This window comes from Doryrhamphus excisus, linkage group LG11 (assembly GCF_037039965.1).
Source record: "Doryrhamphus excisus strain RoL-2023G ecotype Guam linkage group LG11, RoL_Dexc_Guam_v1.1, whole genome shotgun sequence".
Lineage (NCBI taxonomy): Eukaryota > Metazoa > Chordata > Actinopteri > Syngnathiformes > Syngnathidae > Doryrhamphus > Doryrhamphus excisus.
In genome coordinates this window covers 6,562,384-6,589,744 of record NC_136367.1, presented here as the reverse complement: position 1 = coordinate 6,589,744, position 27,361 = coordinate 6,562,384, and the positions used below count along the sequence as shown (strand labels likewise).

Below are 27,361 nucleotides of genomic sequence, written 5' to 3'. Positions count from 1 at the left end.
CTAATGTGGTATGCTAGCACCCCGTGTGTTTGTAAACACATTTGACGACTTACTTTTAAGTTGTCACGTCACTCCAAAATTAAAAATGAAAGAATCAAGTTGTAATTATTTAATTTTTTTTAGGAAAGGAAAGACTTTTTCACTTCAAATGAACGTTGTCTTCCTTTAGCGTCGATGTGACGTACGTCACCAACCGTGCTCTGCAAGAAGACACTGACCTCTAGTGGACGTTTGCTACATTACAGCAACAACACGCACACACGCCCACACGGACACATTCAAAGGTTCCTGCCAGTCTTCTTCTTCTTCTTCTTGGGAAAGGCTGGAGGGGGTGTGGCTTCAGAGGTGGGCGGAGCCTCAGCTTTTGGCGTCTGGGTCACCACTTCGACCTCCACCACTTCATTGAGGACCTCATCTGGTCGTGGTTCAGGATTTGATTCCGTTTCAGGTTGTGGTTCTGCTTCTGGTTCTGGTTTTGCTTCCAGAGTTGATTCAGTTTCAGGTTGTGGTTCACATTCTGGTTTTGGTTTTGCTTCTGGTTCTGGTTTTGTTTCTACTTCTGGTACTGGTTTTGCTTCCAGAGTTGATTCTGCTTCAGGTTGTGGTTCACCTTCTGGTTCTGGTTTTGCTTCTGGTTCTGGTTTTGTTTCTACTTCTGGTACTGGTTTTGTTTCCAGAGTTGATTCTGCTTCAGGTTGTGGTTCACCTTCTGGTTCTGGTTTTGCTTCTGGATTTGCTTCTGGTTCTGGTTTTGTTTCTACTTCAGGTTCTGGTTTTTCTTCTGGTTCTGGTTTTGTTTCTACTTCAGGTTCTGGTTTTTCTTCTGGTTCTGGTTTTGCTTCTGATTGTACAGCTGGTTCTGGTTGAGTCTCTTCAGATGTGTGTTCATCATCTCGGTGGTGACCTTTGCTACTGAAGTGGGCGAAGGCGGAGGCTACAATGTCTTGGTCCAAGTCCAAATCATCGTGTTCGTCGTCTCCATCGGCGGCGTGCGACCCCATCAGGGCGTCGGCAAACTCCTGCAGCTTGGCTTGCTCCGCCCTCAGACGCTCCATGTCCTCTGTCAGTGGCGCCTCGGGCGTCACGGCGGCGGGTCCGGGTCCATCCGGGTTGCAAGTGGTGATGAGATTTGAGGAGAGATCGTCGTTAGCTTGGCGGACCTCTTTGATCTTCGTGTAGAGAACTTTCCTCTCCTCCTGAAGAGCACGACATAACTTCTCCAACTTGTGGATCTTCAGGACGAACACGTCGTACTCTTTGCCCTTCTCACTTCTCTGGATAAACAGCAACAGGAAATAGAACAGGAACAGGATGAGGAAGTGGAAGAGAAACAGGAAGTGGAACAGGAACAGGGGGTGAAAGAGGAAGAGACAGCGGAAACGGAAGTGGAAACAGAACAGGAAACAGGAAGTGCAAGAGGAACAAGAAATGGAAGAGGAAGAAGAAGACGTGTTGTCTCCTCATCCATGATGCTAACGTGCTAAAGCGAGGTCATGTGACCCACCTCTTCAAGCAGGTCCGTCAGAGCCTTGTTACAGTTCTCAAACCTCAGCTTCCACACGTTGGACTCTTTCTCCATCTTCTTCATCTTCTCGGACATCTGAGACAGGAAGACGGAATGTCAGCACGAAGGCGAGGACAGGAGGACACAAAGCAAAAGCAGCTCCTACGTTGTCCATCTCCTGCTTGAAGCGAGCGTAGATCTCGTTGCTCTTCGCCAACGTGGTCTGGAACTCGTCAAACTTCTTGGAGTAGAGGGCCAACTGGAGGAGGACAAGAACAAGGCCAAGGACACGGGTCAGGTTTCTCGAAGATTCTTGGTCACGTTCAAAGGTATGAGAAGATATCTCCTGGTGTCATGTGACGGCCGAGTCTGACGCGCCAACGTGTGGTCGGCGTGTTTGTTTTCTTGCTGATTTGGGGGGCGTGTCGCCGGCTCAGTGGGCGTTGCCGTGAGTATTCACCTGCGAGTGGGTGATAGCGGCGTGCTCGCTGAGTGTGCGCGTCTGCAGCTTCCACTCAGCCGCCTGGTGCAGTAACTAGTGAGGAGAGCAGAGAGACGTTAGGTGTTTACCTTCTTCTTCATGGTCAGCTCCTGCTCCTTCATAGCGAAGCACTTCCTGGTTTTGTCTACGGCCTCGCTAAGCAGCTACAGCGTGCACCGCCGCGGCCCGACCACCAGGGGGAGACAGAGCAGCAGCACAGTGGTCATGAGCGGGAGCGAATCGCGGTGTGGTGAAGCCTCGGCGGCACTCACGTATTCCTTCTCCCGGTGGTGCTTCTCCTGGGCTTCGGCCAGCAGCGCGTTGGCCTGCTCCAGCTTGGCTTCCGTCAGCTGCTGCTGGAGGTCGCGATGGCGGTTGATCTTCTCCAGACTCTGCAAACACACACGCACACACACGTTGAGATGATGTTCAGGGTCCCGGAGAGAGCCCCGCCCCCTTACCTGGTCCCGGCGCTCGCACTGCTCCAGCAGTTTGTGGAGTTTGTCGCTGAGGTGGGCGTTCTCGCCGCACAGTTTGGCATTGCGGGCGCTGTGCTGCTCGATCTGCGTCTGGATCTCACTCAGAACCTTTTGGAAGTGACTCGTCATCTCCTTCCGTTTCTCCTCGTCCTCCTTGCAGCGTAACAGCGCCTCCTCCTGGCGGGTGTGGACGGGGGGGTCTGTTAGCGTGCTCAGGTCGTGTAATGTGTGTGTGTGTGTGTGTGTGTGAGCGGCACCCTGAGTGTGTTGTAGTAATGTTGCACTTCCGTGCACAATCTCTCCAGCTGTCGTCGCTCGCCCTGCAGGATGCTGACGTTCTTACGTAGAACCTGGAGCTCTTTCTCATCGCCACGCCTACACAACAACTACACACACACACACACACACACACACACACAGGTGAGTGTGTATACACTCTAAAAAGTAATTCAGAGTATCTGTTGACACCACTTGATTTAATACATAAATGCAATGTAAAATAATTAATTAATAGATTTAGATAAACTTTCTAAGTTGCTAACTTTATGTTGGCTATTACATGGACTTAATTTAGCATGTCATATACACTCAAATTTTATTGTTGGTAAGCTTAAAACAAAATTCAAGTTGCCATGACTTAATAAAATTAGCTTGGTAACATAATATATATACACACACACACACACACATATATAATATATATATATAAAGTTACTGCTACTTAAAAAGTTCTGTGCATTGTTATTATAATTAAGTAGACAACAAATTAAACTACTTTGAATAAAATGATTAAGTCAGTTGACTTAACATATTTTTTTGAGTTACGAACTTAAAAACTTTTACAATTACAACAATTTTACAACAATTATTCAGTAAGCATTACTTCAAATAAGCTTTGAGTGAAGAGGAAAAGCTAATTGGTTCCAAGCAATTTCAAATTAAGTTGTCCTAACTAAGAAAGACTAATGGAACCTGTTGCGTTATTTTTTTTTTGTTGAAGCTAAACATTTATTTTTTGAGTGTAAACACGATACAGGATATAAAAATGAAAGAAGAAAATTACCAGCTCAGCGTGTTTCCTCATCAAATGTTCTAGCTTGTCCTCAGGAGACAACGCCCCCTCCCTCAGACTGGCCGCCACGCCGGAATACTCTGCATCAACAACCACGATATTTGTATTGACCCTTTGTATTGACTTGTGGACTCCTATAGAGCAGCTACACACAATAACCAGCACACAAAGTGCTTCCAGAATCTGCACCTATTCGTCTGTGTTTCTTTGGATTTCGTGCTTCCTGTGAAAACAGCCTGTTTTAATTTATTGATAATTTTGTATGTATCTTTTTAAAATGTAGGACAGTCCGAAGTTTGTCAAGAAAAGACGTTACTTCAAGACATCTCTCCATGGTAAGTAGATTTAGCATTTTAGCTAGTTTGATAGTTGAACCGCTACATGAATATTTATGACACTTTTTACACTTACATCACTAACTACCCTTACTACCGCAACCACGACATAACAGATGATATGATAGTTGTCATGACATGTCACATGACCTCACCTGATTCCACACTCCCGCCGTCATCATGATGGATGTCCTCGCCCGCCTATGATGTGCAAGCACACCATGTTAGCAACACAGGTGATGCTAACACACGTGATAGCATCATGCTACATGCTAACCTGAGCGTCGGCGCCGATGATCTCTTGCAGTCGCCTGCGGAACTCCTCCATGGGGTCGCAGGGGACGGCGGTGTGCGGGGCCACCCTGCCTTCTGTGATATCATCATGTGACGTTGCCGGCAATTCGGGCTGGGGGGGCGTCAACAGCTCAGTTGCTTTCGCCGTCGTCTCCATCGTCACCAGTGTGCTGGCAAGCAACCAGACTCATGTCGTCATCATCATCTGGTGCTAACAAGCTAATACGCTAACACAGTGTGACAGCGACATAGGAGCCAAGATGGCAGCGGATGACTCACGAGTTAAATTAAGAAACGCGACAGCTGAAGGTGTTTGCTCACTTTAACTTTAGCTAGGTGACGCACGCACACACACACACACGCACACACACACACACACACTAATGTAGCCTATTTAAAAAGTAACACAATACACACAAATAAATGAATAATTTGGACTAAAGTGAATGCTAACTTTAGGCTCCACCCACTGTCAATTCCAGCAAATTAATTGTGATCTTAGTCACTTAATCAACTTTGATTGTTTATAAGTTGCTTTTAAAATGATGAAAGTAATGAAATGATCAATAAATAAGACAAAGTTAGACGCGATCAAGTAAGATAAGATAAGATAAGATAAGATTCCTTACCAGACGGAGCTGACAAAGAGTGCAAGCAAACAGGAGAAAGAAGAGGAAGACGAAGATGAAGATGAAGTGGACAGCTGAACCCCCAAAATAGAGCAGAGGCACCGCCCCCACGCCAACATCATCACCGACTCACGGTGCTGAAAGGGTGAACGGGAGGAGGCCTTGTTTTTGGAGTTGAGGTCAAAGGTGAAGAGCGTCGATATTCGTGGGTGGCCACACGGTGGCAGCATTTAGCTGTGATGTCAACAAAATCAACCATTTGTGGCATCCTTTTCTACCAAGCATCATTAGCATCTCAGGCTACTTCCTGGAGTCCCAGAATAGCCCCGCCCACATTGGTGCCCCCCCCATCGGTGGCCAAAAGCCAGCAGAGGTCAAAGATGATAATAAAATAAAATATAATAAAATAAAATAAAAAATAAAAAAAAGATGATAAGAAAAACCCTGTTAAAGTCAATACATATAAATACTGTACATATTGGACAAACAAGTACATACATAGCATATAAATACTTAGTATATACATATCATATATATTAGGGATATTTTTTTACATCATTAAATGAATTAGTTACTGCCATTAACACACAATTTAGTAAATAAGTTTATGTAAATACCCACATGTATATGTATATATGTAAGTAGGTACATGTAAATCTGTGTATGCAAATAGGGTCATGTAAATATGTGTATGCAAATAGGTACTTGTAACTATGTATATGTTAATAGGTACATGTCAATCACAGCCAGCAGCATAAGTGTTTATTTTAGAGGTGATTGGATGAAAGAAATGTTTTCATGCCTGTTAGCTGTTTAAGCGCTAAGCTAAATGATGTTCATAATTGGAAACTAATTCATTCTCACATTCATTACCACTGTGTGTGTGTGTGTTTGTGTGTGTGTGTGTGTGTGCGCACCTTAGCAAGTGCACTGCCTGCTGCGTCCTGATAAAAGAGAACCCCGCCCTCAGATGTGGAAAAGACGGGAGCAAATGCCACTGGAGGCCTCCTGTTTTCTTGAGGTGATGTCTCACTCTGCCCTGCTTTTCACTTTCATTATGGAATGATGTCCACAAATGTCTTACATACTTTCGTACGTTAATGTTTTATATTTGCACTGTAATGATGAGTAGTTCTAGTATTTGTCGACATTAGAAATATGGTTGCTACGACAACCAGCACAGCATCCGTCAGTTATTTTTATTTACTGTGTATGTCTGACATGCTAGCTAACATGCTAGCAGTGTCGTAAAAAAGTTAAGTGACGCCATTGATGACTCTAAGATAGTCAACCTTGTCATATGCTACTGGCTCCGCCCACTAACCACACACATACAAATGAGCTAATATGCTAACATGCTAAAGTGCGGCAGTCATTCATCATGCAGACACAAACTTTATTATTCATTTGCATTTACACTTTTCAACACAAAAGACTCCTATTCATCGTTTTCTTTGCCCAGCAACACTTTGGATCGCCTGCTGATGATGATGTCATTGATTACGTCGTGAATGAGTGATGATAATGTCGGGAGGGTGAAAGGTGGGGCTTATGAAGCTTTTACATGGCGACGGCGAGTTCCCAAAAGGAAGAGCCGAATCCCTACTTCCTGCCCCGCCGCCATCCATCACAGCAAAAGTGAGGCGGGATTGCTTTTCCTGATTGCTTCTTAATGGCGCCCTCCTCTGCCTCTCACTTCCTGTCGCCACTAATGGAAGCCGCACACCATGTCATGAGCTACATGCTAACACTACATGCGCAAGTGCATCGTGTGGCAATCATCGGGCAATGATTGATGTTTGATTTCCCGATGATGGCAGGAAGGCTCCTCCTGAGGAGTGCGCTGATGGTGTCATCGTTATGCACCGCCATGTTTCTTCATCAGCGTGCATGCTAGCTAGCTTAGCGGCTTGATGGCGGCAGAGGGCTGCGGGATCTGTTTGACGTCACACTCCCACTCGTCGTCACATGGCCGTTTCTGGCCTGCCGTTGGCGGCGGTGGCAGCGCTGGCCGTGGCCTTCTTAATGGAGGTGAGGCGAATGTGGGAGGTGCTGTGCAGGTAGCTGGCTTGGCGCTCCGGGCGCGGGCGGCGGCGGCAGAACAGCTGACTGGAGAGAGAGAGAGGGAGAGCAAGCGTTAGACGGGCGGTCCCGTGGCGTTGCTGGAGGATGGTTGGCAGCAGGGACCTGTTGAAGTGGCGCCGGAAGCTGTTGCTTAGCAGGTAGAGGGCGAAGGGGTTGACGCAGGACGAGGAGAAGCTGAGGACGCGTGCTATCAGCGTGACCAGCAGGTGCGCCAGCGACACGTCCATCTGCTGGTAGTGGAAGGAGCGGTACATGTAGAGCACGTGATTGGGCAGCCAGCACAGGGCGAATAATCCCACGAAGACCAACACGATCTTAGCCAGACGCTTCCTGGTCTCCATCTGTGGAACACATTAGCATTAGCATCTTTAGCAGCCTAACGTGTTGACATGAGCGGAAAGGTCACGAGTCATTCACGTGCACTCACACGGGTCACCGCTTGCCCACAAAACCTCACAACCTTTGACCTCCTGAGGCCTTTTTTTGTTTGTTGTCTTTGAAAGGTGAGTCGTGTTTAGCGACATCATATCACAGCATACCACGGCATCTCCACGCCATCACGTGAAAGGTCACCTCCGGAGCACATAAGATGCCACTTGAGAGTGACCTTGAATAAAACACGTTCACCAGCAAAGGTCGTCAACTCGTAAATATTCCTCAGCTCGTTCTTATTCAGACGTGGAACTTTCCACAGCGTCTGACTTGAGACACGGACCCCCGTCTGTCCCTCACCTGTCTCTTGGTGTGCTCGCTGATCTCCCCGGGCATATCGTGTGCGCTGCGCGTGAGCGTGCGGGCGATGTGGTAGTAGTAAACGGAGATGACGGCCAGCGGGAACAGGAAGTAGACCAGGAAGATCATGAGGGAGTGGATCTTGGGGTGCATCTGGTCCGACAGCGGGTAGGGGACACAGTTGACGAAGGTCACGTTCTCGCTGTCCCTTTGACCCTTGGTGGGGGAGCAGCCAAAGGTGAGGTAGGCGTTGTTGTTAGCGTTAGAATTAGCATTACCTGCATGGAGACCACTTGGGAGAAGACGGCCTCGGGGATGGCCAGCAGGACGGACAACAGCCAGATGGATGCCGCCTTCACGCACGTCCAGAAGACGGCGCCAGACGTCTGGATGTCCATGGGCTTGACGATGGCCTTGTACCTGAGAAACATGTGACATCGCCAGAAGGTCATTTGTCGACCTTCACATGACACCTGCTGGACCCTGGACCACAGACCTCCACAGTCCACAGTCCTCCAGGAAGCATCAGACTGCATCTCATCTTTCCAAAGTTGTGTGCATGTTGGTCTAACGAGTCACTGAGCTCGTTAGGGCGCTCATTAAGCTCATTAGAGGCCATCAGGGTCAAATGAGTTTCCTGTTAGCATAGCTTTGCTAAATGTGATTGACAGCAGTGACTGTCAATCAAAACAGGAAGTGACATCACCATGATGATGATGATGACACTGCATCTTCATCACAGTGTCTGTCAATCAAATCAAATTTTGGTTTTATTCTTACCAATAATTGCCTGTAATCATATAAATTCAGGACCAATCATTGATTAGCCACATTATCAATAATGACCATCAACACAAGTCATTGGTAAACATGCTAAGGTTGCCTAATGAAGTGACCATGACGGTGATGAAGAACGGCTCACCTGTCTGCGCTGAGGGCGGTGAGCGTGAAGACGGACACGCCGACGGAGGTGAGCTGAATGGCGGGAATGAGCTTGCACGCCGCCTGGCCGAGCAGCCATTGGTGGGAGAAGAAGCGGAAGGCGTCGACGGGCACGCAGGTGAGGAGCAGCAGGAGGTCTCCCGCCGCCAAGCTGCTGATGAAGATGTTGGGCACGCTCCTCATGGCCGACGTGCTGATGAAGATCTTCACCAGCGTCACGTTGCCCACGAGACCCACCACCACGATCAGCGTGTACGCGGACACCATGACGCAGCGCACCGCCACGTACGCGCCGCTCGTCTCCACGCCGTCCGAAGACTCCTGGCTCCAGTTGGACCCCCGAACTTCCACCGGAAGTTTGGACGCAAAGTCGTCGTCCATCGCCGAAACACCGCTGCCGCCGCGTAAAGATGCGCGCGTAAAGGCGCGCTGGGACCGACGCTCCACGCGCACGGAGTGACAAGCGACTGGGTGCGCGCGAGGAACACACGCGCCCTTTATCACGAGATGAGAGACAGCGAGAACGAGAGAGAGAGCGAGAGAGAGAGAGAGAACCTTCATCGTTGTCATCGTCACTTCTCACCATCATCATCAACATCTTCATCACCACCATTGTCAGCGCTCATCATCATCATCATCATCCTCTCCATTAACATCTTCATCACTCATCACGTCATCACCACCTCTTGACCATTTTCTTCATCACAATGATCTTCATCACCATCATCTTCAATACCTTTTTCATCATCTTCATCAGGATGCATGCTTGACAGGAAGTGTTGGCGTTTTGCACCACAAAAGAGTGAAAGCCTTTTTGGTTGGTGGTGAGGATGAATACTCTATGCTGACTAGAAATGTATGAATATTCGCATACATATACACATTGCATACATAGCAAGGTCATTCCACCTGGTGGATTTATTGTCGACTTCGTGATCGGGTGAGATAATGATGGGTTGTCATGTGGTCTCCATTGCACACGGGAAATACACGTACACAATATTCAGTGGGTGCCTGCATCATTTCAGAATTGGTTTTGGAGGTCTATATATATATATTTGAGGCCTATATACAAAGGCCCAAAGAAGGCAGGTGTTGTTAGTTCAGTGTATGGCATCATGCAGCGTCTATCACCAGGCACCGCCATGGTGGAGGTGGCTTTGAGCTACAGTGATACAGTCAGACCCGCAATCAGAAACCTGCATGAATGCCACAACATGACTCTGTTGACGATAGACCGCGTCCAGGGCGAGAGAAACACCCGATCAACGGAAACATCAACGGAGAAGTGTGCCGTGTCATGTCTGTATACATTGTATTTAGAAAATTGTTTTTCCATGCTCTTACTACGAAAACAGTAATAACTCTCTTACATCTCGATAGGATTCTATTCTATTCTCAATAGGATTCTTTGGCCTGGAGTGATAGGTCGGAAAACGGATTGGTTCATTCCGCATAAAGTTTGGCTGTGCAAGACATTTTTGGTAATCAGTGTATCCCTCGATTTTTAATAATATCCTGGCATTATGGCTGATTGCATTGTGTGAGACTTTTAGTTACTTTTATTTTGAAAATAAGCAGGCCAGCAAGTATCCTACGTATCCGATATAATAGTTAGCATGTGGAAATATGGTGGGGAAAGATCATAACAAAGATATATCATTTTATCAAGCGTATCATCTATGACAGGGGTCTCAAACTCAATTTACCTGGGAGCCACTGGAGCTAGGGTCTGGGCAAGGCTGGGCCGCATCAGGTTTTCCAAAAAAAAAAACCCAATGCATTTATTAAAAACAGAAAAATATACAAACTTTTTCAGTGCTTTGGTTCCAATTTTCTACAATAAAAGCTCTGATAAAACATTCCACTGTTCTCAAATATCTTAAGTTTTATTTTTCTGCACAAAATAAGATGAAAAATAAATAAACAAATCAAGAAAAAAAAATCAATCAATCAGTAATAAATAAATATAATAATAATAATAAAACGGCAAATAATAAAAACTTAAGAAACCACATATAGTTGGTGGGTAGACAAATTATTTTTTCCAGATTAAAATGAACAAAGCATTATTAGAGCCCTGTAGACATGACAAAACACGACTATAGTCACAATTATACTCTTTTTATTTACAACATATTGCGCAACTGCAGGGTCTTGAGACACATGCTAACTCGCAAACTAGAGAGCTAGCGACCTAAACGGTAGCCTTCAAGTTATTTCCTTTAAACTTAAATAGCCAAAAACTTACCACTTCCACACGGATAGGGAGGATAACTATTAACAGTTATTTAACCTTTAACATGAACATTAATCAAATGTAATCATTTTTTCTGGGTACATGATACCATAAAGCAGGGGTGCTCACACATTTTCAGCATGCGAGCTACTTTTAAAATGACCGAGTCAAAATGATCTACCCACTACAAAAATGCAAAACATCTATTTATTTTCAAATGTATTGAGGATTATTTGTACGTACAATGTATGTTGATGTACCTTACATAACCAAATGAGCCAATATTGCAAAGCACACATAATTAACTATTAACATTTTTTGTAATTACCTGAGTTTACTTTGATGACTTGCACTGAATTGAATCAGCCAGGGATGCATAGTCCGGACAGTAGCTGCTGATAGCCAGGTTAGCCAGGCAAACGCACTTTGAAAAAGACATTGTGAAAAAAAAGTCCACCTCCCATTCCGTATGGAAGTGATATGTTTTTGCCTTTTTACTTGGTCCAGCTCCTTCATTCATTTTAGTGACCATAAACTTTAGCGGGGGCTTAAAATCTGACGCAATTCGCCGACTAGCTTAGCACTTTGCATCGTTGTTTACGCATGAGCGGTGACCTAAAGGTCAAAATTCAGTTGTCATCTGATTGGTTGTCCTGTATGTCAATCAAGTAACGGGGATGGATGATAGGCTGACATCGTAAGTTCTGCTGCACTTAGAGACGTTGTTTGATTTGATTGGTCACCCGAAGGGCAACATTCAGTTGTCATCTGAATGGCTGCCCTGTATATCAATCAAGTGATGGCATTGATGCTAGGATGATATTTTTTTAATGTCACGCCGCGATCGACCAGTGATCGACCAGTACCACCTCCGCGATCGACCGGTAGATCGCGATCGACTTAATGAGCACCCCTGCCATACAGCATCCATATCAAACTTGCGCGGGCCGCACTAACATTAAACTTTCATATCAAGGCGGGGGCCTCAAACAAGTGTCCTGCGGGCCACATTTGGCCCGCGGGCCGCGTGTTTGAGACCCCTGATCTATGAGAATGCAGCGCTATTAGTGATATTGTCCTTCACGTGCTAATGTGGTTAGCAGCTCGCCCTGCCGCTAATACCATGCTAATGCAGCTAGCCCTGTCATTAATACCGTCGCCATGTTAATGTTTAGTTTTACATGAATCATTATTGGTAATAATTTTTGTCTGAAACCGGTGTGTACGAGAACTGAGTTGCTACTGTACTTGTATTCTTCTTTCCATGTAGTAGTAGTAGTAGTAGTAGTACTGTAATATGGTACATAATCTGTTCAAGACATTTTTGAGTGATCATTATGTGATTGAGTAGAACGTTAAGAAGTGTGTCAGTGATTGAGGTCACACACATGCGCACACACGCACACTCAGCAGGGAGCAGTAGCGACACGTTTCTTGTGGTCTTATCACCAGGTCCCACCTGTAAGTGACTCGGTGCTCTAGTTACACATGCTACACGCACACACACATTTTAGACGGAGCGTCATTGTCATCATCATCATCATCATCATCATCGTCATCATCATCATCATCGTCATCATCATCATCATCGTCATCATCTTCGGGTCAAAGGTAACGAGGTGACGAGACAAAACAGGAAGGTCATTTTTTCCTGATGTTTGTCAACGGCCGGTCTTCTTGTTTATCTTCTTGTTTATTTTGAAAGGGCGGACAGGAAGCACCCCCGGGCGGCGGGGGCGTAACTTGACCTTCCCTGGGCAGGGAGCGGCGTGAGTTTAGGACCTGTGAGTGTGAAAAAGAGGGGGGATGAACAACACGCCGCCAGGATTACGGTTGGTGTGTGGACTTTTTCTTTGACAAACTTTGGTGTCGTTGCAGTGGAGGTGCTTTGCGTCTGTGGGGGACGAGGGACGTCTTGTGTTTGGGATTTGGGACAGCGGCACCGCGTCAATGCTCTTCCAGAAGTATTTGCAGTGCAGGGTGTGTTGTCATCACTTTCTGACTTTTGTCTTTTCGTCACGCTCGGTCCTCCTTCACCTGACGTTGTGTGGTAGCGAGCGAAGGTTTGGACTTTGTGTCTTTGTGTTTTCCAGCGTGAGCATTGTGTGCCTCCAACTGGAGGTTGTTTTTTTTTTCGCTGACAGAGTCCTATAGGGATTATAATGCTGGGCCTTTGTTGGCCCCTCTGTGTCTACTGAGCCAGTCAATTGATGCGGGGATAAAAGGCCAAAAAATATGCATTGACACGGGCTTTGGGGACGGCGAGGCAGAGGGAGGTCGTGTCGGCGGTGCCGTGCGGGCCCAGAACCCTCCTGGACTCGGAGCGACGGCCCGAACATGTCTTTAAACTACATCAAAAATTTCTATGAAGGATGCGTAAGTAACGTTTAGCTTTGGCTGACGCTCCGTCTCTTTCGGGGTCACTCCGGTTCTGTTGGACGGAGCGGCCATTGTGGAGCGGCTGGTGGCGTTAGTGGAGAAATGATGAAGGCCGAAGAGGCTTGGGTCTGATGGAGGCTTTGTGTGGCGCCAAAAAGCTTTCAGCCTTCAGCTGAGTGATTTATGTGCTGACAAAAGAAGCGTTGGCTATGCCGCACGCGGCACCTCAATACACGCCATCACTGCACCTGCGCGTGTGCGTGCAGGCTGTCAATGGCGCCTCATTCGTGTGTGTGTGTATGTGTGTGTGTGTACGTGTGCTTTCCAGCTCAGGCCTCCGACGGTGATCGGCCAGTTCCACACCTTGTTCTTCGGCTCGGTGCGGATGTTCTTCCTGGGAGTTTTGGGCTTTGCCGTGTATGGAAATGAAGCGCTGCACTTCAGCTGCGACCCGGATCGCAGAGAGCTCAACTTGTACTGCTACAACCAGTTCAGACCCATAACGCCGCAGGTACCAGGACCAGCCCACAATACAGACTCTCAGCGTCTTGACTGGTTCCCGGCCTTCTCCTGCAGGTCTTCTGGGCGTTACAGCTGGTCACGGTGCTGGTTCCGGGGGCGGTCTTCCACCTCTACGCAGCCTGCAAGAACATCGACCAGGAGGAGATCCTGGAGCGACCCATCTACACCGTCTTCTACATCATCTCTGTTCTCCTACGCATCATTCTGGAAGTCATCGCCTTCTGGCTGCAGAGTCACCTGTTTGGCTTCCAGGTGTGACGTCTCCACCCTGTCTGGTGTACCAGCACGTGCCCTTCTAGGCGATTCTAGGTTTTTCCATGTGTTCTTGTTCCTGCAGGTTCACCCGCTCTACATGTGTGATGCCAGCGCTTTGGAGAAGGCCTTCAACGTGACAAAGTGCATGGTGCCCGAGCACTTCGAGAAGACCATCTTCCTTAGCGCCATGTACACCTTCACCGTCATCACCATCCTTCTCTGCATCGCTGAGATCTTTGAGATACTCTGCAGACGACTCGGCTATCTCAACAACCAATGACGCGCACACGACATGTTGACTTCCTGTCAGCCTCTTGGAAGATAACACAGGAGCGCCACCTATGCTCCATTGTGAAATATTCTGAAGTGGGGGTCATCCCAGGTTCTATGTCAGATGGAAGCCAAAGGTTCTAGTCTGCAGAACACGCCACAGCCGGGAGGTCCAATAGGTGTCCTGTGAAGAGGACAGACATGGAAGCTGGCTGCTCTTGGACCTGATCAAGTGCTTCCCATCACGGGGACTCAGGATGGACGGACACAACATGGACATGCATGAGCCACCTGCTCAGGTGCATCCTTCCTCACACTTCCGTGTGTGACACTTCCACCATGTGTGTGTGTGTGTGTGTGTGTGCCCATTGTGACCTTTCCTCCATGGAGAGGAGCACACTTGTAGCTGTCTCCAAAGAAAGCCTGCGTTGACGCTCATATAGGGATTGAAAAGTTGGAAATGTAAAAAGACGATTGGTGACCATGGACGTGAAATCTAAACGTGTTCAACACAAAGCAGGCCAGTCTTAACTGTGGAGGAAGTGGATTCTTTTCATGATTAAATGGACGACAGCAGCATCAAATGTTCTTAAACGACCCTTTTGGTCTCATTGAAAGTGTCAAGTATTGACTTATCTTTGATTTGGTGGAGTCACATAACGCGTGTAAGCTACTTTGTTTTTATTTTCTTCATCAGACATCCATCCAAGTTTTGTGAAGAACTTTGCAGCAATCTGTTTTTCATCTCAGGTACAAAATTGCATTAGCAGACAAAAGTGGATCAAACCCTCATTTCCAATGCTTTTAAAGCGCTGATGAAAGCCTCCATTGCGCACGGCGGCACGGCGACGGCGGCGGCGGCTTTAAGAGGATTTGAAACTGCTGTGTTTCCCTGTGCTTTACTTTGTGTTGTGATGGTCCATGCTTGTACCATTTGCCACTGAATGTTCTTCCTATTAAACAATCACACAGTTAGATGACATCTGTGCATGCATGCCGTTGTTACAATTAGTTATGATTAACGTTCAAACGTCTTAAGCTGGCTTTGCTGTTTATTCCACTTTTTAATAAGACCTGCTTTTCCTGGTGACGTGTCAAAGGCTAACACTGATGAACTCGACCCACTGCCGGTAGATGCTGCATCACATCTTGACTCATTTATCTTTTTTTTAGGGGTGGTGGTGGGGTGGGGGTGGGGGTGCTCAGAGATCAGCTAATATGTACAACAAACATGGCGACACTACCTCATGGAGATACCTGCATCATGCTAACCCTGCCACTAATGCTTTCAACATACCCTTCGTGTTCCGTTATGTCCAATAAAGACTAACCGACTGGCTCTCAATCTCAGATTTACCGTCTTAAATTGATTTTTTAAAATGTACACTCAAGAGCCCGCCTTCTCGAGAAGGGAGAACATCTTGGCGCATCATGGCTGCTCTCAAAAATGTCTGACCTCCTCACATTCGAGATAGATAGTCTTACTTGATTAGGGAAGGGGGGGTTATCGATAATCAATTTGCCATGGTTCCCATGGCAACCTGTCCTGTCCTGGTTCAGAGACCACTGGCTCTGGTGTCTTTCCGGCTTGAAAACGCCTCTTCCGCCCCGATTCTTAATATCCTGGCATTATGGCTGATTGCATTGTGTGAGACTTTAAGTTACTTTTATTTTGAAAATAAGCAGGCCAGCAAGTATCCTACGTGTCCGATATAATAGTTAGCATGTGGAAATATGGTGGGGAAAGATCATGACAAAGATATATAATTTTATCAAGCGTATCATCTATGAGAATGCAGCTCTATAAGTGATATCGTCCTTCACGTGCTAATGTGGTTAGCAGCTCGCCCTGCTGCTAATACCTTCACATGCTAATGCAGCTAGCCCTGTCGTTAATACCGTCTCCATGCTAATGTTTAGTTTTACATGAATCATTATTGGGTTCCTTGCTACATCAAATAAATATTTGTATTTCCAATGTATCCTACTTTGCTTCCAGTTAAATGTGTGATTGATTTTGAACATATCAGTTTTATCATTGACTGTGGGCGTTGTTGTTCTTAATAATCATTTCATAAATATCTCATATTTCATAAATATTATAAGTATCATTTGAGCAGAATAAACTTTGCTTCAAAGGAAGGCAAAGCCGAGGACCAACAAAGAAGAATGACCGATGACGTAATGGCGCCTTATTGGTTAGACACGCGGAAGTGAGAGGACCGGTAGAGCTACAACAACAAGAGGTCCGTCGTGTGTTTTTGTGGTTTTGTTCGTCCCGGGAAAGTTCTAGAAGACATGGCGATACCGACCCAGCTCAAGGCTGTCCAGCACCACCTGCGGACCGCACAGGAACACGAGAAAAGAGACCCAGTGGTGGCTTACTACTGTGAGTGAGTGGCTAACGCTAGCTTAGCATAAGCTCAACCTAACTTTTACTTGGAGCTCAGGCGGACACAATTCAGCGTCAATAGCGTTCATGTAGTTAATCGAACTAATGCTAGAGGTTGACTTAGATGACAACAGCTTCACTGAGGTTTGCTGTGTGTGTGTGTGTGTGTGTGTGTGTGTGTGTGTGTACGCGCGCGCGCCTGTATGTGTGTGTGTGTATGTGCGTGCGCGAGCGCGGGGAGCCTGACATGGTACTGGGCGGGCTGACACGTGATCTGCTTTTGTCATGACAGAAGATCAGACAAAACGTTGATTTTGTTGTTAGTTTTCCTACTTTTTCTTCAGGCTTCATATTGGACACCTGACCAAACCTGCTCCGCAAGTGTGAGGATGATGATGTTTCAACTCTAAGGAATGTTCTCCAGCTCGTTGCCTCATACTTTTATGCTTACCTCATGACACCCAAGCCGCCTCATGACCATGGCAACGAAGAAACAACGGCTGTCACATGGCGACGTGGTTGCCTACCTGGGCACGCTTTATTGAGACCTCCTGCAGGGGCACCATCGGGCTAAAATGTCCAAGTTGTTCCGTCACCTTGCTAGACGTTGTCGTCTTATAGAAAAATAGCCGTTGAAATAAAATAGTATATATAGAAAAAGTTGAATATAATGTCCCGCGACCCTAATGAGGATAGTGGCATCGATAAATCTAATCTTCAATCTTAAGTGCAATCATGCTGCACTCATGGTAGTCTCTCTGCAGCCGTGTTAGCATGGTTAGCGCATCCATCTCACCTTCCCCATGATGACAGACAGTAAACCAGTAAACCTTTATACTGTCTTTTTTCACTCTCACTATGCTGTCTCTCCTCCTCCGATACCGGGGATATTCGCCGTAGCGAAGTGGTGCTCAAAGCGAACAGCTGCTCCCGAGTGTAAACAATGGAGCAAGAGGTAAGCTATAAATGCAACATGATGAACATCCATAGCTGCACACTTGCTTAAGGGCACAAAAAACAATAAGGAAGTAAAAAATAAAGCATTATTAAATACTAAAAGGAAGAGGAAGATCCCCCCCGATCTGAACCCGGCGGAGAAAGGCAGAGCGAAAATGAGAGGAAGACAAGAGGGCTGAAGGCAGAGGAGAAGCGGACACTACAGACAGAGGATTATCTCTGTGATGTGGAAGTGGTTTGGTTTTGATGGAGTGATGTGGTTGGGGTTCCTGATTCCCTACCAGCAAAACATGTTGATTCTGAGGAGGCCACAGCAGGCCGTGCGGCAAGACATGCCAAAGAAGAGCTTTGTTTCTCCAGCGGTTGTGTTAATGGAGACGCCACTCATCTGCAGCTCGCTCTGTTTTGTGAATGCTGCGTTCCATCAATACGCTCAACAAATGTGTATATAAACTTCAAACCAGCAGCCTGCTTTGCAATTAGCTAACCTCAATTGTCCTCATGTCTGTTACTGCGATCCTGAATATATTATCCCAACTTCTAGATATAGACTAAAAATGTCTGTTACAGAAGAGGCAACTGAATAGACTGGTTCCCAGCAGGGTGTCGCACGTGTATTACAGTCACCGTGCACGCCCACATGGGTTTAGCTGTCAAACATGGTGTTGAAGCGGGATGACTATTGGAATGACGCCAGCTGGGAGAGAATCTAACAGTGCACCATGAGGAAGCGTGTCCACTGGAGGTCAGCAGCAAGTCGTGTTTGGCTGGGGATATTCATCATGTCACGCTCTGGAACGCTGAAGCCAGGAAGATACAGTACGGTCCTGAAAAGAGACATAGAGGAGTTGTTTTGCTTAAAGTACTGGGCGCTACAGGAAGCTATTGCCATGGTAACAGACCAAGTAGGTGTTGCACTACACAAACCTTATGTGTGTGCGTGAGTGTTTAAGCACACAGCTCTCCTATCAGTAAACACAATTAACCACGGACACGTCCAAGCACTCTTCATCCCAGGAGAGTCCTGACGCCACGTTTGCACTTGTCATGGATTGTTGGTCTCTCATTGTCTAGCGGTAAAATCAATGAATAAACCATCCACTAAGATTTAATAGGGATGTTACTTACATACAACATCTTAAGTGGCTCACAGATTGAGCGCATTGGGCGTAATAACTCTTTAGTCGGGATATCAGCAGTCATCGGCGCTTTCATAGTCGAGCGCATTACTGTGTTGTTTCCTGTAAAAAAATCTTTTTAAACACCCAATACTTGATACATGATGTTGGAATTTTTTGGGGGATGACGAGGAAGAGGAGCTGCTGTCCGGGATGCTCCGATAGATCGGTCACTAATCAGTGTTGGATGATTTCTGTAAAAAAATGGTGTGGTCTGCCTATGGCGATAAATGACTTTCAACGGCAATCACAAAAGGCGATGGCTAGCACCATTGCAGCCTACTGCGACCATTTTGGGCAGTGTGGTCTTCCTTTTTTCCCTCAAAACAGAAACAATCATGTCTGCTGTGTGGAACATAACTGCTAGCACATACCCCGCGGGTGTAAAAAGCTTTAATGCAGCATTTGAAGAAAAACACTTGACTTTTTTTTTTAGTTTTCGAGGCTCACGACAGCGAAGCCATGTGCATAACACTCACACTCACATTGTGTGACAATCAGAAGGCTAAGGTAATAACCCCAAAGACTTTGTTGCGCGGACGTTTCGCCATGGTATAATTGGGACTTGAGTGCCCAAATCAAGTTCAACCTTGCAGATGCGAGTCAAGCTTAGCACCTTTGTTTGTGTTTGTTGCAGGCCGCCTGTACGCCATGCAGACTGGAATGAAGCTGGACAGTAAAACTCCTGAGTGCAGAAAGTTCCTGGTCAAGCTCATGGACCAGCTGGAGCTGGTAAGTCTGGTCCTGACAATATGACAATATTCAACCCTCAAAATGCCCAGCCTTTTCCAAAATAAAGGTAAACATTGAACGGAAGTGTGACTGAAGAAACAGGAAGTGATTGCGTGTTTATGTGACAACCGCCATTAAGCGATATTTCCAGCTGAGTCACACTGGAGGCGAAAAAGTCATGTTGGCTGCCAGGGCATTTACATTTTATAGTCTTGTTAGGACACGGGGGGCGGGGGCTCCAGGCGTCCCAGCAGGGGTCAAGCAAACAAATTTGTTCTCAAGAGACAGACGTCCATGTGTCCACCGAGCCGTTCAGTCCAGGATTTGGTTCTAATGTTGGTACCGAAAATACTACACGCTCAGTGGCACCAAAGTCAACACACAAAGGGGCATTTTCTTGTTTTTGTTCGTGACTGTTTTCTGTCCACCAATCAACACAGGGCTCCGCCCCTCTCGGTAGCCTCACCACCTCAGCGGACGGCTGGCAAAAAGTCTTAATCGTTTGCCTTGAGTTTTTCTTTGCTGGAAATGTGAGCCTTTTTCAGGTCACTGATAACTAATAGTTGTGTACCCAACAACATCAACAACACACACACACACACACACAGCTGATGTTAATTACTGTCACACACACGTACTCAGGAAACACCTCCCAGCAGGACACACATCCTATACTTTAATCTGTGTCCTCATGTTGTGTCGTCCACATGTTATGTTTCCGTCATGCTGTGTTGTCCTCACATAGTGTCGTCTTAATGTGTTATCCTCGTGTTGTGTTGTGATGTGACAGTAGTGAGACATGGGACATGGTGTGAAGGTTGCATTGAGGTTATAGTGTGAAAGTAACTTAATGAGCCACTATGATGTGTGTGTCAAAGGAGAAGATGGCCTCCAGGTTGTGAGGCTAAAGAAGACACAGCAGCAGGTCTGCCTCATTAATTCTATTTTGCGTGCTGAATGCTAGCTGGAAAAACGCTGCTGGTGTCAGGGTGTGAAATTACCAGCAGTGACACATGTTGTCTGATCTGTTGGACTTGCTGCTACTTCTTTTTCTCCATAATTTCATATCGCTGTCCCCTTTTCTTGAGACTGCTCCACCAGCAGGGGGCACCAGGATGTTTTTATTAGCAGTACGATGCTAAATCACATGGCATGAGTAACACTGCGATATGCATTTTGACTTTCTGGTTGCATGTATTTCAATGAGAAAGATGCAGGCCGAGCTCCTAAAAAATAATAAGAGAAAAAGATTTCAATTTAATTTCAAATGTGTTGTAGTACAAATTGGCTTGACCGACACATGACTGTCGAAAAATAGGCAGACCAGATGTAGGCGCATTCTGCGGTAGAACTGATTGCATTTCAGTACGGATTGAGTAATGACGGGGCACAAAGCTAGTAATACTACTAGTGACTCACTAACGCTCCCTGTGGCATAAAGCGGTAGTACAGGAGCAAATAATTCAGTACAAATGGTGTTTGTGGCTTTTTAAATTCATCCGAAGAGAGAGAGTCTTTTATTTTCCTGGGTTTTTTTTTATCTCCATTCTCCATCCAACACACACACACACACACACACACACACACATACATACAGATTAGGTTAGTGAACAGTGGGTCTATTCAGGCCTGTCAGGGTCTACCTGCTGCACGGAAGCAGAATGTTTGCTCAAGTGCTTTTATAGGAAACTTGAAGCGAACATCTTGAAGCCTTGGTTTTCTAAATGTCACTCCTTGAAGATGAATCGTGTAGTTGTGTTGTGTGGCATGCAGGCCAAGAAAAGCACTGATGGTATACATATGTGTACTTGTGTTGTTTGCCAGATGAAAGAAGAGCTGAAAGAAAATGACTCCATCACTCAGGAGGTGGTTGGCAATGCGCACGTCGAAAACTACGCCTTGAAGATGTTCCTGTATGCTGACAACGAGGACCGAGCTGGGCGATTCCACAAGTAAGTTTCACGTGGTTCAGCTTCGTGGGTTTTGACGTGAGCCGGATCGTGCTTGATCTCCATCTGGGGAACGAGCACCTGCTTGCAGCCAACATTCTCAGCATTCTTCATCGGCCATCCTGGAAATCAAAGCTGCCAAGGTGGATGCAGCCTAGCTAGCTGGGCGAGTGAGTGTCGTTGAAATGAATGGCAGTAGCTGTGTGTGCTGTCACAAGACTACAAGCTGCACACACATGCTACGCTAAAGTAGGCACACCAACGTAAACAAATACCAAAATAAGTGCATAAGAAACTTCCTCCAGCCCAATAGGAAATCCTTATGCTGTGTGTCCACAAGTAAACATGTTCCTTGGATAGATGAGCCCTTTTTCTGCAATTGAACGCGCTACATAGAAGAACTGGTCTCGCGGTTCATCATGGAAAGACTGGTTAAATATTTGCTTCACCTCAAGTGTGTGGCACCCCCTGTGGAGGCTGTTGGCTTGCTGTTGCAGAACATTGAATGCAGATCCCATCATGTCTTTTCCACATGTTCATACGTCCACATCCAGGAGCACAGGTTAAACAAGGACACGTTTGATTTCCTAAGCATTTCCTCATCCAGAATAAGGTGTCAAATGTTCATCGAGCGGCTTGTTTGTGTCACATTCAGGAACATGATCAAGTCTTTCTACACGGCCAGTCTGCTGCTGGATGTCCTGTCCGTCTTTGGAGAGTTATCAGATGAGGTGAGTTTTCTCCTCGTTCGCTTGATCCTCTCACGGTTTCACAATCATTGAGAGGATATGTAAGTGGACAGTTCCATCATCGTGGCTCAGGTATCTGCTTTGTAAATAACAATTTATCAGTGTCCTAATTGTGTTTATCTTGTGTAAGTCAGCTGTTGTCTGTGTAGCATTATAGAGTGTGCATACAGGAAGCGTCTTACCTACATCCATGCAAATTACAAGCTCGCTGATATGTTGCTAATAACCTTTTTTCACCACAATCGGAGGACCTACCAGAGTTAGTTTTTTTTAAACACGTGGCCCACATTTCCAGTAATGATGTTGTGACCAATCACAGCAGAGTGGGCCTGGAGGCGGGCCAGGGGTGGAATAAATTAAAACACACCGTTTTGGAAATACAGCTGGAATAGGTGCGGGTTCTGGAAGATCTAGAAAGCTTTCTGTAGGGGTTATTGTGTGCAGAGGCTTTGTGGCTTCCTCTACTATGAGGCTCATGAAAGACCTTGGCATTCATGGACAGGCTCTGCCACAGGCAATAAGATCAGTCTCAAGCGGCTGAAAGAAGCAAGATCAAGCACAAGGACCCTTGCTGGGCTCAAAGCAGGGGGGGGGCACACACCTGGGGTGCCAGGTGTTGCCGATGGGCTCTCTGGCGGTGTCACGGGCCTGTCATTGAGACACCAATGAAGGAAGGCGCCCACCTGATGACCCTAAAGTGTTTTTTTAAACACCCCCACCCTGCTCTTTCCTGGGTGGGACATGGGTGGAGGAAGGAGGGGGAAGGCTGAGCGACAACCCAGGAAGTTTACTGCTGAGTTCACAGCGAGCTCACTTATGAAAATAAAATAGGTTTTCAGATACACACGAGCTTAGACATGAAATACTCCCCACTGTGTTCTACCAGTTAGCGTTCTTCAGCCCCTCAAAAGGTCCCGGGTTTGGAAAAAAAGATTGTGGTGATTTTGGATGTTTTCTGGGGTTCTGAGGAAGGTTTTTTTTTATTGGTATTTCAAAATTCCAGAGACATTTAAGTTTGAGTTCCTTAAAAGGTTCCTGTTGGAGGAGGCTTTATATATGCTGATAATGATCCAATGCCAAAGTGGTCCCATTTTACCATCATTTCAGCATTGTTGTGAAAAAAAAACATTCCTTTGTCTTGCTGCTCCCATAGTGCGGTGTTATTTTAGCGATAGGTAAAGATGAATAGCAAAGTGCTGAGGCTAAATCAACAGGCCAAAAGTTCACAAGAGGCCACCAAGCCATTGTCCCTAAGTTCAAAACACCTGCCTTATCTTCTTAACAGCACCAACACTCCATTTTCTCTAATCAGTGCCAACCTCACCCTGCCAGACCCACTAGGACCTTTTCCACACTCAACCCAGCAATATCTGTCCTGTCAGAACAACATACTGTATGAATCCTAACATCAGCAGCAACCACGAGACCAAGAACTTTTGACCTTTCACGGTCCATCCAAAGATCATTTGTTTGAACAGAGGTGAGGAGAGAGGTTTGAAGAAATGTAAATAATTCCTGAATTTGGTTGGCCTCCATCAGAACATCCAGCACAGGAAGTACGCCCGCTGGAAGGCCACGTATATCCACAACTGTCTGAAGAGCGGCGAGACGCCTCAAGCCGGCCCGGTCGGCATGGAGCTGGAGCAGGAAGCAGGTGGGCATGCTGATATGGCTGTGCGTGTGTTTTGTGAATGCTATCAGGGATTAGATGGGAATCCAGCGGATTAGTGCCTTTTTCCTTGTCCTTGTGAGTTGGAGCTGTTCTTTCTTTTTGACTGCTGGCTTTGTTGGCACTTCTCATCAACACCACCTTCACCCGGTGGTCTTCTGAAGAGCATGCACTAGTCCTTCATCATCCTTGCGCTCCATGTCACTTTGTACAACCTGCTTTTTCCCGAGAAAGAAAGCAGCCAATTAGTCGATGCCCGTTTATCTTCTGATTGATGACTGCGGCTAATGAGCCCAACCGAGTTAACGAGGCGTTTGGTGTCACACTGCCCTCCGTCGCCGCACGCCGCGGTGGTCAGACCACGCTGGAACATTCTAGAGTAGTGACTCCATTTTGTCCATCTGGACTCACTTTAACTTTTCACTTCTCCCCTTCACGTCGCCTCAAAGTCCTCTCGGGACGACTCAGCAGCAAACAAATGAAGACCATCTGCAGGACCCCTCCCACCCCACACACACACATATCAGCCATGACATCACCTGGGGGAGCCCTAGGCTCTGCACGTGTGCACGTTCAATACACACACACACACACACACACACTGAGGCTAAGTGCATATTTTGTCCATGTTGCACTCCCAGCATGCATTGCTGACAGCACGCTGCTTTATTCAGACAACAAGGACCTCCACCTGTCAATCACCTTGTATACCTCATTACTGATCAATCAGCACATGGTGCACAAGCCGCTGGACCTGGCGTCCAACAGCTGGTTGCCATGGTAGAGTGATGTGGAGCTGCTTAATAAACTTGCAGAGTGACAAACACACAAATTTAAACAAACACACACACGTTCCTAAATGTACATGAAGGCACTCCAGGGGATAGTTGACATATTGAAGATATAAATACACTGAGGAAGGACCCTTAAGGATATGAACAGTCCACCATTTTTATTTTGGATGTATTGCATCTGAGACATAACGTAAAACAATCCAGAAGAAAACAATATTAAATTTGATACATTCAATTATGAGGTTCATTATTTCTTTGTTAATAAGGTATTTTCAATTTCCAAACAAGAGCATTATATATGACGTTGAGGACAGGAATTCATCAGATAGCGACGCTTCAGCACTCTCTATAATAACATGCCTTTATCTCCAGGAGGTCCACTCTTCCAGTGGAGCATGCCTGTAAATATTGTATACAATATTAATTTCACAGGAGTACGTGACTGACGGGATTGACAACACTTGCAGGGGAAGTCGTGCTGACAAGTCATGGTCGGCCTTCATCCTCTGCAACACACCTTTCCATCATGCTTGCATGATTGAAGCCTCTCAGCCTGTTATCTTCTTCATCTTCTTCCTCCTCCTTTTCAACTTCACCATGTCCATCAATCACCCAGCAGTGGTCCGCAGGCTTGAGCTCTATCACATTTCATGTTTTTCATCTTTCTCAAGAATCTTCAGCAGCCTGAGTGTGTGTTTTCAGCAACATGTTGGATGAAGTTACAAATATGATGTCCTGTCAAGATGTGTGAGACCGAATGAAGGTCAAACATGTGATGATGTATTTCTGTTGGTCAGTGATTGTTCAACTTCTTCACTTTCTGCAAGAAGGTGTAGGGTGTGTGTGAGGGTGCGCATACTGAGCTTGTGTTGTTGTCTCGTACTTGAACTGATGTCTTTTGTCCCCTCGTTATCCTTCACACCAAGATGGAGATGAAGGTTTCTCAGGTCAGGCCTTCTCACCGCGGGGTTCATTCCAGGGGGGCTCTTCCTCCCAGGACCAGACGTTAAGTGCGGGTCCGACCCCAGGCGTGGGATTCGCCGCAGGTCCGACCCCGGGCATGGGGTTCGCCGCGGGTCCGACCCCGGGCATGGGTTTCGCCAGTGGTCCGACCCCGGGCATGGGGTTCGCCGCAGGTTCAGATTTGGCGCCATCGGGCCCCCCCTCTGCCAACTTCAACAACATCCACATCCCTCCTGGAGCGCACGCCCCCGCCAACACCCCTGCTGAGTTGCCGCCCCCTACAGGTAGGAATGCTTGTTATCACGTTAGATGTTTTTGTGGCAGTCAGCGTAGCTTAGCATGCTGCTTATGTCTCTGCCTTGTGATACGTGACTTCAAAGACGCAGTCAAACCAGTACCGATGCCTCGAGCCGCACACACTATTGACCCCCCCTCCCTGCTCAACAACACCCAGCACCAAGGTGAGCGTTCACATACACTCACTTTGGACATGACAACATTCAACAGCAGTGTCATGCAAACTAGCTGACATGTAATAAGTACAGACACTGCAATGGGAAGTGGAGGGGTTGGAGATTACAGACGTTTGGAGGGGGTGTGCTCACACACACACACACACACACACACGCATGCACTCTGGAAAAGGATGTCAGAGTTGAGCATGTTTGTGTAATACAGTACATGTCATTATGTGGTGGACTCCCTGGTCAAGTGGTGAGGCGGTGGTTGACCACTCTGGCGCTCTGCACGTTCAAACAAACCTCACGCCGCTAAACTCCGCCTTCCTGGCCTAGCTCTCGCCACACGCAACAGCTTGAAATACACCACAGTGGAGTTGGTCAGCCTCCTGAGCATCACCATGCTTTGGCACTTTTCCTTCCTTTTCAGCACATTTTCATCCATAACACATTAACCTCGCCTGCCAGCATCTTTGTTGACTCCAGCTTCACCTTTACCTGTGTGTGTTAGTGAGTGATGAAGACACATTCTGAAGCTTCTCCACGTGTGCAGGTGATGTTCATCTGTCTCCAGAAGACTTCACCAAAGCCCAAAAGTACTGCAAGTATGCAGGCAGCGCCCTTCAGTATGAGGATGTGTCCACTGCCATCCAGAACCTCCAAAAGGCCCTCAAGCTGCTCACCACAGGCAAAGAATGATGCCTTTGTCCTCCACCACCCCAGCAGCGCTCTATCTGCAATATCTTCTCTCTCTCTCTCTCTCTCTCACACACACACACACCAGATTCTAACAATGGCTGCTATAGTCTTTGGTCGGTTTCGTTATCAAATGATGCGCTTGTGAACACGACATGGCGTAGTGCACCTTGTCAAGCAATGAGAGTGGACAGGCGGCACCTTATTTAGCACTGACAATTACCATGTGACCAAAACTGACCTTGATTGACTCTCCATCAGAACCCCAAATAAACAGGCCTCATCATCTTTACTTTGTTTCCAGAAATGATTTGGGTTATCGGTTGCTTGTGTTGATTGACAGTAGCCATATCTGCTCCAGGACTCCCCCTACAGGTGTCAGGATACATTGACTTGCAAGCTGCGTGTACAATGAACATCCATGCTAAGCTAATGCTAACACAACCGGCTCTGCTGTACTAGTATGCTATCCTCATGTGAACCATATCTTTCCACTATTGTCACTAATCTTGACTTGTAAATCTGATGCAATCCTTCAAAAACATTTCAATAAAATGTTTGACTTATAGTTGCTGGAATGCTTAAATATATGCGTAAATGGATTTT

At 46.6% G+C, this 27,361-nt stretch overlaps 4 protein-coding genes across 10 annotated transcripts; 2 read left to right on the top strand and 2 right to left on the bottom strand.

Annotated features, from left to right (window-relative positions):
- Window positions 1-96: 96 nt before the first annotated feature.
- On the bottom strand, window positions 97-4,881 carry LOC131131286 (uncharacterized). Of its 4 annotated transcripts, none has more exons than XM_078794598.1 (12): window positions 4,795-4,881; window positions 4,149-4,335; window positions 4,027-4,072; window positions 3,528-3,616; window positions 2,722-2,850; window positions 2,447-2,641; window positions 2,258-2,377; window positions 2,075-2,149; window positions 1,671-1,763; window positions 1,505-1,600; window positions 767-1,274; window positions 97-712 (listed from the first exon to the last, which is right to left on the bottom strand). In XM_078794598.1, the coding sequence occupies exons 2-12, from the start codon at window positions 4,320-4,322 to the stop codon at window positions 279-281; spliced, it is 1,959 nt and encodes a 652-aa protein (XP_078650724.1). In that variant the 5' UTR covers window positions 4,323-4,335; window positions 4,795-4,881; the 3' UTR covers window positions 97-278. The 4 variants fall into 4 exon arrangements, with proteins under 4 accessions (XP_078650724.1, XP_078650723.1, XP_057931867.2 ...); XM_078794597.1 differs by having other exon boundaries at window positions 97-766; window positions 809-1,274; XM_058075884.2 differs by having other exon boundaries at window positions 97-1,274.
- A 1,413-nt stretch (window positions 4,882-6,294) lies between these two features.
- On the bottom strand, window positions 6,295-8,934 carry nmbr (neuromedin B receptor). Its single transcript, XM_058075623.2, has 5 exons — window positions 8,534-8,934; window positions 7,890-8,031; window positions 7,612-7,827; window positions 6,982-7,220; window positions 6,295-6,903 (listed from the first exon to the last, which is right to left on the bottom strand). The coding sequence occupies exons 1-5, from the start codon at window positions 8,932-8,934 to the stop codon at window positions 6,759-6,761; spliced, it is 1,143 nt and encodes a 380-aa protein (XP_057931606.2). The 3' UTR covers window positions 6,295-6,758.
- A 3,323-nt stretch (window positions 8,935-12,257) lies between these two features.
- Window positions 12,258-15,366, top strand: LOC131131177 (gap junction epsilon-1 protein). 2 transcript variants are annotated; one of them, XM_058075637.2, is made up of 4 exons: window positions 12,258-12,628; window positions 13,500-13,682; window positions 13,748-13,945; window positions 14,031-15,366. In XM_058075637.2, exons 1-4 carry the CDS (start codon window positions 12,599-12,601, stop codon window positions 14,226-14,228), a joined length of 609 nt encoding a protein of 202 aa, XP_057931620.1. In that variant the 5' UTR covers window positions 12,258-12,598; the 3' UTR covers window positions 14,229-15,366. The 2 variants fall into 2 exon arrangements, with proteins under 2 accessions (XP_057931620.1, XP_078650636.1); XM_078794510.1 differs by having other exon boundaries at window positions 12,258-13,168.
- A 1,014-nt stretch (window positions 15,367-16,380) lies between these two features.
- On the top strand, window positions 16,381-27,323 carry vta1 (vesicle (multivesicular body) trafficking 1). 3 transcript variants are annotated; one of them, XM_078794596.1, is made up of 9 exons: window positions 16,384-16,607; window positions 19,383-19,477; window positions 21,302-21,429; window positions 22,082-22,157; window positions 23,715-23,829; window positions 25,565-25,654; window positions 25,685-25,885; window positions 25,982-26,062; window positions 26,613-27,323. In XM_078794596.1, the coding sequence occupies exons 1-9, from the start codon at window positions 16,517-16,519 to the stop codon at window positions 26,756-26,758; spliced, it is 1,023 nt and encodes a 340-aa protein (XP_078650722.1). In that variant the 5' UTR covers window positions 16,384-16,516; the 3' UTR covers window positions 26,759-27,323. The 3 variants fall into 3 exon arrangements, with proteins under 3 accessions (XP_057935874.2, XP_078650722.1, XP_057935866.2); XM_058079883.2 differs by having other exon boundaries at window positions 25,565-25,885; XM_058079891.2 differs by lacking the exon at window positions 25,982-26,062 and having other exon boundaries at window positions 16,381-16,607; window positions 25,565-25,885.
- Window positions 27,324-27,361: the final 38 nt, after the last annotated feature.